An 11346-nucleotide genomic window follows, 5' to 3' on the forward strand; every position below is an offset into this window, starting at 1 on the left:
AAAAAAATTATAATAATAAGATGAAATGAGATAAAATGAATTAAGAGTCTTTCTGTATCCAAACATGGCCTCAATTAATTCTACTCTGCTTCTAAATAAATATCCACTGATAATGTTGTAGATATATATTTTTTTTATCTTTATTAATTTTTAATATTTTTTAAAGAAAAAATGACTCTTTAAAATGTACTGTATAGTTTTTTTTTTTTTTTTTGGTTCCTTGAATAAATGATAAGGTACAAAGAAGTAAAGCCACGAAATGTGACTTTCAAAGGATGATTAGAAAGAGGTATGATTGAGTTGACTAAATTGGGGTGGGGGTAAGATTAGAACCGAACACTCTTCACCAACATATCCCTTTGTTTCTTTCTTTAATTAAAAGAGGACATAGCAAAGTTTCTTCCTACGGAGGGTGTGGTGGGGACAGCGCTGTCGGGTGCGTGCGTGCGTGCCCTCCGTCTTTGACCCGTTCCACGTTTCCTCGGTGTCTATACCCAGCTTCGCAACGCCTTCCGTTTAACTCCATTTTGTAATGTTTTGCACTCAAAATACCGTTGGCCAATATATCGATGTAACACTGTTCATTTATAAAAATAGCTAAATTAATATATTCGTCTGTGCCTGTTTTGGGGTGTTATGGTTTAAATAATAAGACTAGTTTTTGTAATCTAACCTATCAAAATTAAGAAAAAAATCTATTTATCATCTCAACTTTCATCATCTCGTGATGTGGCATTTAATGATAGGTTCACAAGTAAAATATAATAAATAATCTCCAGTCATTTAATATCCAATCATAAGATGATGAGAGAATGATGAATGACATTACTCCAAAATTAATTGAAGTGGAGAGAGATGGACAATATGGCATTTATGAGAAATTCTATATAAAATACTTACACCACACATTTTCACATAATCAACATTTAATTTATCATTTTATCTTAATGTTTAAATATATGTATATTTAAATAAAAAAAACAAATCGCATGTTAATCATGTGAGAAGGTGTGGTTTAAGACTTCATATATCTCGATATTTATTGATATCCATATAAATATTCTGGATAACATTAAATAAGCAATAAATACTGCACGACTCAATAATAAACGTGTCTATTTTTTTCCTCTTGAGACTCTTAAGTAAGAATTTGAGAGGAGCTTTAATCTCTAAAATCTTATTAGCATAGTAGACTATTGATAATGAGTTATTATAAACATACTATTTATATAATTTAAATTGTAACATTTTAATTTTAAAATTTATTTTTTAAATCAAATTATATATTGCAAGTATTTTATTTGGTATGCTCTATATATTGATTTGAGAATATAATTTTTATTAATAAAATACGATGTATTTATTTATATTGATTAATTATAAAAAAAAAATCAATTACTGTAATGGATGTCACTTATTGACGTGTGGAGTTAGTGCTCGAGTTAATCCAGAATAGCGTGTAAAGAGTTAAATACAATATATATAAATATATATATATATATATTTATCAAAAAGACTTTGGATCTTCTGAATTATTCCCTCATTCCTCAAAGTTACTTTCGTGAATAGAATATTTTTTATCATCATTCATTATTATTTATTTATTATACACATTTTATATTTTATAAAAAATATAAAAAAAGTTAACAACATGAAAAGTGCGAGAATGAATATTAATTGATGCATAGTAAAATTTATAAAATATTATTATTATTATATTAATATACACATTTTATTAAATCATAAAAAATTATTGACTTGATTAATATTAATTATATTATACACTTTAAAGTGCTAGGATTATAATTTGTTCATAAAATAATATAAACGAATTGATATTTTGACGATTATTTTGTAAGGAAAAAAGTTACTAAAAAATATAAAAGAGAAGAAATTTCGTAACGTTGAATTTGACTATAAGCTAACCTGGCCCTGCGCTGAACTGTATGTTTGAAAATTCCATGTTCTTTTGTGACTCTGCAGTCTGCATGCATTTCTTTTTCGGTACCGAATCAAACTCTAATCTATTCCTCCCCAATTCCTTTTCCTGGATCCCATACAAAACAAAGCTCTTATTCGTTTCAAAGCAAAAGAAGAAGGAAAACATTCCCAGGATTTGGATTTCGCAGTGTTTCTCTCTCTTGCAAGTGTATTCGGTGGTTGCTTGGAACTGATTTGGTCAACGACGAGGCCAAGCGAACCGATCGGTCAACGGGTTCGAGCAGTCGTGAGGAATTGAAGCAATTATTTTGGTTCCAGCTATCCTTGAAGGGGTTCGGGATAAAGAATGAAGAGTTATGCTCTGAATTAGGATTAGAAATAATGGAGCGGCAGAATTTTTCGGTTCCGGTTTGCGCTTTTTATCTCTGGTCAATTCTGGTGTTTGGTTTCGTATCAAAGGTCTCTGCTAATGCGGAAGGTGTGTGCTGGGGAGAACTTATACTCATTCTCATGCTTTTATGATGATTTTTGCTAGTTTGGGATACAGTATCTGTTCTTGCAATTTGGGTGTGTTTGGAATTTGTTGTTTCCATATGCTGTATGGTAAATTTGATTTCTAGTTCAGCGGAATCTGAGTTCTATTCGTTCAATTGCCCAAATATCCATTGCAAAGCATAAAAAAAGAAGCTTGTGAACTTATATTAATTCCCAGTTAGCCGTGATCTTATCTCACCATCTCTCTTTAATTCTCAATCAATTTGTATCTCGGTGTTGGAAAATTATGATAACACGCACGCGCACACACGCACTCACATAAGAAACGTCGTGGTTTGCGATTTATGTGTTGGTATATGAAGTTTGGGACTTGAAATTTTTTGGGTTGACTGTAACTATTCACTGCACCATACTTTTATCGACGCATTTCGGGGAGAACCCTCTGGCTACTGTGTGCAGTGACCTAGAGGGTTTAACTTATTATGCATACAGTGCATAGCCTCAGTTGAGCAATTCGGGCTGTGTTATCTGGGAGAGTATGTGATTGCTAACAAGTACATGATGCTTGGGAATTTTGATCAGGTCCCTCCTAAGTGTCCCACTCAGGCAGTATAGTATCCAGAAAATTGCAATTTAAACACAACACACCCTTTCTAGTTCTATTTTTGGTAGTTCTGAACTACGTAAGTCCCCGTTTGGGTGTGAAAGAGGTAAAGTTGAAAGAGATTTTGTTTTCCGGCTACCGGAAAAAATTATGGTTATAAATTGATGGCATGTTTCTAGAAGACAGTTCTGGCAGTTTGCAATGACAAGATAGCTCCCTTCATGTTGTTGAGGAAGTTTGGATATTATTTGTTTTCCCTCTCAGTTTCTAATGTCTTAATTGACATGATTGGTGTTTGCAACTAATGATTTTGTAATTCATGTATGACAGGTGACGCCTTGAATGCATTGAAGACCAACTTAGCCGATCCTAATAATGTTCTGCAAAGTTGGGATCCTACCCTTGTGAATCCCTGCACATGGTTTCATGTAACGTGTGATAGCAACAATATGGTGACACGAGTGTAAGCTTATGTGACTTGCCACTTGGATCTTCTGTTACTCTTACCTGGTAATATTAAAAACATGGTGATGGTATTTTTCTGTATCTGTTCCACACAGTGATCTTGGAAATGCAGATCTATCTGGTCAGCTAGTTTCACAACTTGGTCAGCTTGAAAACCTGCAATACTTGTAAGTTTAAATCAAGCACATAGATAGCCTATCATCTACTTCTTCACTATGAAATAGCTATCTGGGCTGTTTGGGGATTCACGGGTTAGGCCCAATACAGTTGCTGATTTATTGTCATGTTGGGAGGGGTAATCTGGAAGGTGGTTTGCTTACCTTTCATGTCGCGTATCTGGTGAGAAGGAATATATTAAGTTTGATGGATGTGAATTTTTTGATAAGCGAGGGGACTGAATTACCATACTCAAGTTGAAGTTTCTTCTTTTACACTATCTGGAGTGAATGTCAGTCATGGCTTGCTTTTCTTAAATCTGGAGGGAGATTTTGGGCCCTTTAACTTTTAGGTGTTATTTTTTTTTTTTTTTGGGGTTGGGGGGGGGGGGGGGGGGGGTTGGTCATCTTGTATACTTCCGTTGTACTAGGGTTGTACCCTTGGTATTGCATCTTTCCTATTAACAAAGTGTTTATATAGAAGGTATTTTAAGAAACCACTACATTGTAGAGCTTTCCCGTGATAGATATTCATCTAGAAGCCAAGTCATTGGTATGTTGATGATCTAGCTGCTTGCATGTTTTTGTGGTATTTATGCCGTTGTTTGCACGTTTTCACCTGCTTTTTAAATTTTCAAGACTTACAGATAAAAATACACGCACAGAGTAGATGTTTCTATGTTCTATGGTGGATTACGTCATTCAATATTCAACTCTTTGTATATCAATTATGACAAATTTATGGATGGTAAATATTAGTTGTTTGCAATTTGGTGATGGTACGTTAAATGTATTTTTTATCTACGTTTCTTGTTCTGCAGATCTTCTAATAATCTTGTTATGACAGGGAACTTTATAGTAATAATATAAGTGGAACTATTCCTGAGGAGCTTGGGAATTTGACAAACTTGGTGAGCCTGGATCTTTACTTGAACAATTTACATGGAGGCATTCCACCCACATTGGGCAGGCTTTCAAAACTTCGATTTCTGTATGACCACCTATCCTTCTTCTTATGGTCCAAGTCAGTATATATATATTTATTTACTGCTCAAATCTTTCTTCAACGCTTTTACTTCTTAGTTAATTATTTGGCTCACCTGCTTGAGAACAGGTATTCTGATGAGCTAAGACATGGCTAATTGGATATAGATAGTAGCTTTTCTTCCAACTATATTTTGAAAGAAAATTTACCTGAGTTTTTGTTAGATTTTCTTTTGTTAATTATAAATTATTCGCATAGTAGTAGTGTTAAAAACATAAACACACACACACATGAAATGAGATAAGGTATTGAAAGTTATTCACTGGAAATAAAGTTGTCTGGCATACTGCTGGTTCTTATTCCAAATTCATATACCTTTTTTTGTAGCAGAGGTTCTCTGATGGTGATGTCATTCTGATGGCAGGAAATAATAATTAAAAAAGGTGAAACATGTTGTAACTCCAAAGGCAACATGTGCTAGCGGTATATATATATATTGCTATTGATGTTTATCATTCAGTGGTGCCCAAGATGTTATTCCTTCAGTAGGCTTTAGATATAGCATAGCACATAAAGCAGTCCTACAATGTTTAATATGGTCCATTAGGTGTATCAGGTTAAACCAGAAATTGCAGGAGGTAAGGCCAGTTGATGTGTGACCTGCTAGTATGGGAGAGTGGTGAATGGGATTTCTCATTGCCAGTGAGGGAAAAGTTTTTGCAGATTATAATGATTCCAAAGGGCTCTAATTGTAATATTGGCTAGTCCCTTTGGAATAAGCACAGACATGGCTTGAGCTTTCCTTGGGTAGTTTCATTATGATTACAATATATTTTTTTTATAAGTACATTATGATTACAATATTATTTTAATACTTGGGGATGTTTATGTATTTGCGTTGTGTGAGGCTATTATGAATAATACATGAGCATGAAGAGAACCCTATTGTAGTGTTCTTTTTTCAGACTAGGCATCCTTTCACATCTCTTCTCTTTCTAATTTTCTCTCTCATTTCTTATCTACTTCAACTTGGAATCTGAGTAAAAACCCTAGCAAACAATTTGGAAAAACCTACGAAAATTTCTGTTTCTTTGGTTCCTATTAGTTGTTTAAGATCTTCATCCATCTCATTAATTTAGTATGCAGCTCTAGGGTGGAAAGTCACAAATGAAAGGGTCATGTTTTGACCCGTGGATGCTTTTTATAAACTCAAATATAACCTTTTAGCTGAGTTGTTTAGCTCCCGCTCTCCTTTGCCCACATGGTTTATTGTTGTCACCTCCACTTGCACGCATTACACATTAACTATTTCAGTCTCAAATGATCAATGAAAAAAGATTAATGCTAAGATTCAGATTGCACCTATAAGTCATAGCCGGATGTAACTCATAAAAAAATCATAGCTGAATGTAGCATATGACTAAGCGTGATTATTCTTTTATTGAAGCAGCGTGTGCTTTCTGTGTACTCATTGACATAAATGACGGATTATTTGGTTGTTTTGTTACTGCAATATTGTTTTGGTTTTTTGTAAAATGACAGTTTCTGTTGTGTGAATTAGGCGTCTCAACAACAACACCTTGAACGGAAAAATTCCTGCAAGTTTAACGACTGTTACGTCACTCCAAGTCCTGTGAGTGCCATCTTGTCTAATTTTCTTATGATCAATTAATTTTTGAGCCATGATACATGCACAGCCAATTTCTTGGACAGTGCACATGAACGGTAATAATTTTGCCTGTCCGTGATCTTCTGTCCATAAAGTTGCTCGTGTCTTTGGGCATTTTCCTTAAATTTTATGTTTTGGTTTCCTCAGCATCAAGCACATTACAAAAATGTGACATTGTCTTCATTCTATTTCAAATGCAGAGATCTGTCAAACAACCGCCTAACAGGAGACATTCCTGTTAATGGTTCCTTTTCATTATTTACTCCTATCAGGTTAATTGCATTTCATTTTTCTATTTTCCTTGGTAGCATTCTTGATTGCTGATCCAAATTCTTTGGTGACTTTTGTTGTTCCATTTTGCAGTTTTGCAAATAATCTACTCAATTATTCTTCAATTCCTCCACCTTCTCCTATACCTCAAACACCACCAGCTTCTTCTCCGGGTGTGTTGTTATTGATGCTTTCATTGTCACTGTGAACTCTAATTGATTAATAATGGTGTCTGCTGCATTTTTAGCACTTTCTAGTATTTCCCTTATATATTCGAGATTTTCTTACTTCTTTCGCTCCACAACATTGTCACGTATAACTTGTCTGATTTTGCTATCTATCTACTTCCAATTATCTTCCTTTTTGTTTTGATTTAACAAAAGCATGAAGGATTCATGTGCAACCAACGTCTTTGGTAGCAACTATTTGGAAATGGATTGTATGTGCATCTAATGCCTCAGCCAAAGATTGGTTGTTTTGTTTTACAACCTTTTGACTGTGGCTTTATCTGAGTTCTGAGTTCAAGTCTGCTGGAGCTTGAAAACCATCTTCCAGATCTTACCATCCATTTGCACCCTCCCGGGCCCCCAGCTCCTTCCTCAATGAAGAGAAGGAGAAAGTTGACATTGGTTGTAGCATCAGACTTGATTTTTGGAGATTAATATTTGATGATGGTGTTTCGCCCAACGTAGAAGGGGGAGACAGAAATCAGGATGATGCCATCAAAGTCACTTGTAAAGTCCTTTCATGACTAGTTTGCAGTGTCCCAAAAAAGCATGACCTAAGAAGGAGGTTGGGGTGTGGCGGGGGGGGAGGAGGGAGAGGGAGGGACTTAACACGTTGTCATGGTGGTGATTAGTGAGTTATGTTTCCTGTTTTGTTCTGGCTTCAAACAGCACAACTTTGTCATTGTGCTGTTTCACCCAACGTAGAAGGGGGAGACAGAGAGCAGGATGATGCCATCAGAGTCACTTGTAAAGTCCTTTCATGACTCTAGTTTGCAGTGTCCCAAAAAAGCATGACCTAAGAAGAAGGCAGGGAGGGAGGGAGGGAGGGAGGGACTTAACACTTTGTCATTGTGGTGATTGGTTGTGTCTCCTGTTTTGTTCTGGCCTTAAACAAGAGAGTGATTATTTTTTGATAGGTAATAAGAGAGTGATTATCCATCTGATTAAATTGGTGAATTGTTTCAGCTAGTGCCACAGGACCAATTGCTGGAGGAGTTGCTGCTGGAGCTGCTCTGCTTTTTGCTGCCCCTGCAATTGCACTTGCTTGGTGGAGACGAAGAAAGCCGCAGGATCATTTCTTTGATGTACCTGGTTAGTGAGTCAATGCTTTTTTCCAGTTCCACATTGATTTGTTGCTTCATTGGATGCATTTTTTTCTTTTTATATCTTTGCAGCTGAGGAAGATCCAGAAGTTCATCTGGGCCAGCTTAAAAGGTTTTCTTTGCGTGAGCTGCAAGTTGCAACAGATAACTTTAGCAATAAAAACATTCTGGGAAGAGGTGGATTTGGTAAAGTTTACAAAGGACGCTTGGCGGACGGTTCTCTAGTGGCTGTAAAAAGGCTTAAAGAGGAGCGTACCCAGGGTGGGGAGTTGCAGTTCCAAACAGAGGTAGAAATGATTAGCATGGCTGTGCATCGTAATCTGCTTCGTCTACGTGGTTTTTGTATGACACCAACAGAACGATTGCTTGTATACCCCTTTATGGCTAATGGAAGTGTAGCATCATGTTTAAGAGGTACTCATGTTAACCATTTTTCTATATCACACCCTTGTTCGTTACTTCTATATATCCTTAGTGTACCAATTTTGTGTTTGACACTAACTTGTTATCATGATTAGATTTTAAAGTCTACATAAGTTTCGGTCCAAGCTAATCTGAAAAAAATGAAATAATCAATTGTACCTTTAGTTGGGTCTGTCGGAGTTGTCTCTAAATTTGGACTTCTTATGGACTCTACATCCAAACAAATTGTCCATGCTTAAGAATAATACTAGTTGTATTTCAGACACCTGGTACATACCAAATAGAAATTTCATTGTTATGTGGCCCGTTGTCTTATGATGTTCAATTTTCCTCATGATGTTATAATATGCATAATGCAGAACGTCCGGAATCTCAGCCCCCCCTTGATTGGCCCAAACGGAAATGTATTGCGTTAGGATCTGCAAGGGGGCTTGCTTATTTGCATGATCATTGCGATCCTAAAATTATTCACCGTGATGTAAAAGCTGCAAATATATTGTTAGATGAAGAATTTGAAGCTGTTGTTGGAGACTTTGGGTTGGCTAAACTTATGGATTACAAAGATACTCATGTGACCACTGCTGTACGTGGCACCATTGGGCATATAGCCCCAGAGTATCTCTCAACAGGAAAATCTTCAGAGAAAACTGATGTTTTTGGGTATGGGGTCATGCTTCTTGAACTGATAACTGGTCAAAGGGCTTTTGATCTCGCTCGGCTTGCAAACGATGATGATGTTATGCTACTTGATTGGGTACGTAAGTCAGATCTTCACATCACATATTTGCTTGTCATTGGTATATTATTGAAGATTGTGCTATCTGAGTAATTCTTTGGCCTTTGGGGATCTTAGATGATTTCCAGAGATTCTAGCTTTTTGCTGCAACTGGTTCAGTAAAGAGACTACAAACTCACTTGAGACTGAAACTAGGGGCTATTGTCTTGTGTAATAGTAAAAGTTTTGGGCTTCAAAGCAAAATGCCAACGCAAAAATGGTCACTTCATGCAAAAGTGCTGAAGGGTAGGACCATATCCAAGTACCTCCAGAAGCCCGTTAAGCAGGAGTGGCACTGAGTATGACATGAGACTGAAACTGCTAGTGGCTGTTTTTTCTTATAAAACAAAACACGTATGGGATTAATCTGGATACAACGGAATATCCGAAAGTGACAATTTTTGCAGTATAGTTGTTTTTTTCTTTTGGGAAAAAAATTTGCAAAGATGCAGATACGATTGGCTAAGTGAATGATTTTTTGTTAGAATATCGTTTATATTGCAATGTTCCTTGTTATAACAGCATTATTGTCATCCCTGTTGACTCCATTATGGCTGAGTGGAAACTCCTTTTTCAACAGCCAAGGGTTTGTTCAAATGGAGAACTATAGGATAATATGCACTATCCTTCTTAAGCTTGTGTCTAAATATCCATTTATTTCCAATGATTTATGGGTTCATTATATTGTAACTGGGAGAGAAAAGAGTATGAAAATGAGAGACTATACTGTAGCTGTTTGTTACACCAATGCTGCTATATAGTCCTCAACGTCGTGGCTTAGTTTGTTTAACTTTATCGATGCCTGTTTAGCTAGTACATGTCATATTAGCACTGTGTTCCTGAATACTATTATCCTGCATGGACGGACTTATGTGGTATTTGTGTGAATAGTTTCCTTTGTAAGCCTCCTCAGGTAGCTCCATTTAAACAAATAGTCTCCTTTTTCTTGTTAAGGTCTGAGATTATTTGAATTACCTGACATTAGTAATGATCATTCAGGTGAAAGGTCTTTTGAAAGATAAGAGGTTAGAAACATTGGTCGATCCAGATCTGCAGGGTAATTATATTGATGATGAGGTGGAGCAGCTGATCCAAGTAGCCTTACTTTGCACATTAGGGGCTCCAATGGAACGACCAAAGATGTCGGAGGTAGTTAGAATGCTTGAAGGTGATGGATTGGCAGAAAGATGGGAGGAGTGGCAGAAGGAGGAAGTTTACCGTCAGGACGGAAATAACTTCACCCACCCAAGTGCCGGTTGGATCATCGACTCTGCTTCCCACATCCCTCCGGATGAATTATCGGGTCCTAGATGATACTTTCATGGTTCCATTCTTGGCATACATATGAAGTTAGTTCTCTTGGAGTCCGTCCCCTTTTGTAGCTGAGACTGAAATTTTTCAGATTTGTGCATATGATTTTTCTTCTATTCCTTGCTTGTCTATCTCTGTCTCTGTTTCTCTCGAACATTTTTAGTGTCCATCTCGATTTAAATGTCGCGTTGATGATGTTGTGGTGTTTTATAGGTTTACCAAATGGCATTGTGAAAAAATAGGTGCTAGGAAACAGGCAGGAAGGGCCGTGGAAGCACCATCATTTGTCATCTTATGTATCCAAAACTGATTTAAGCTTGTACACGAATCATTCCACTCATATATTTTTCCTCACAACATTGCTTTCACAGCAAAAATCTTAAAACTCACCTCGTCCCTGTAATTGATGCTTATCCTGTGCAGTAATGGTTTATGAAATATGAAAATTTTATTTGCAAGGCTGCTCGTTCACATGCTAGATAAATCACCGATGTGAAAAGCTTATGAAAATAATATTATAATTATATATTTATATTTTAAATTTTATTATTATTGGCATCAACTTATAATTAACGGTGTGTTTACCCTTCCATTTGTAATTAATATTATTTATGAATTATTCTGTCTCATAGATAAATAAAAATACCAAGGCAAATGTGAGCATATGGAAAAGGTTTTTAATACAATGAAATAACTTTTAATTATATCCTAAAAAGCTTTGGTCTCTGTATAAGAACATTGGCATTGAACTAGTCAAATATCAGTCAAAGTCTAAATTTTGACTAAATTTTTCCAAAATTAGCTGTATTGGATTAGTTAAATCACTTCAAATCAAGTTATGAGCTCTAGTAAATGAAAAATCAAAATCATATTTGGTGAGTTATTGTTCACCAACTAAAATAAAATTTTATTAAAAAGTATTC

The 11346-nt window shown here is 35.9% G+C and overlaps 1 protein-coding gene across 2 annotated transcripts; it reads left to right on the plus strand.

The window, feature by feature from the left end:
• Window positions 1-1937: 1937 nt before the first annotated feature.
• On the plus strand, window positions 1938-10845 carry LOC109007084 (BRASSINOSTEROID INSENSITIVE 1-associated receptor kinase 1-like). 2 transcript variants are annotated; one of them, XM_018986617.2, is made up of 12 exons: window positions 1938-2419; window positions 3371-3503; window positions 3601-3672; window positions 4508-4651; window positions 6207-6278; window positions 6515-6586; window positions 6678-6757; window positions 7778-7903; window positions 7987-8328; window positions 8697-9091; window positions 10112-10461; window positions 10637-10845. In XM_018986617.2, the coding sequence occupies exons 1-11, from the start codon at window positions 2323-2325 to the stop codon at window positions 10424-10426; spliced, it is 1848 nt and encodes a 615-aa protein (XP_018842162.1). In that variant the 5' UTR covers window positions 1938-2322; the 3' UTR covers window positions 10427-10461; window positions 10637-10845. The 2 variants fall into 2 exon arrangements, with proteins under 2 accessions (XP_018842162.1, XP_018842160.1); XM_018986615.2 differs by having other exon boundaries at window positions 1939-2419; window positions 10112-10845.
• Window positions 10846-11346: the final 501 nt, after the last annotated feature.

Source organism: Juglans regia, chromosome 13 (genome assembly GCF_001411555.2).
Source record: "Juglans regia cultivar Chandler chromosome 13, Walnut 2.0, whole genome shotgun sequence".
Classification (NCBI taxonomy): domain Eukaryota; kingdom Viridiplantae; phylum Streptophyta; class Magnoliopsida; order Fagales; family Juglandaceae; genus Juglans; species Juglans regia.

What these genes read in the sequence shown, in the direction of transcription:
- LOC109007084 (XM_018986617.2), top strand. Translation starts at nt 2,323, where the DNA reads ATGGAGCGGCAGAATTTTTCGGTTCCGGTTTGCGCTTTTTATCTCTGG. An exon ending in GGTCTCTGCTAATGCGGAAG is followed by an intron (nt 2,420 to 3,370) that starts GTGTGTGCTGGG and finishes CATGTATGACAG; the next exon opens with GTGACGCCTTGAATGCATTG. An exon ending in TCATTATTTACTCCTATCAG is followed by an intron (nt 6,587 to 6,677) that starts GTTAATTGCATT and finishes TCCATTTTGCAG; the next exon opens with TTTTGCAAATAATCTACTCA.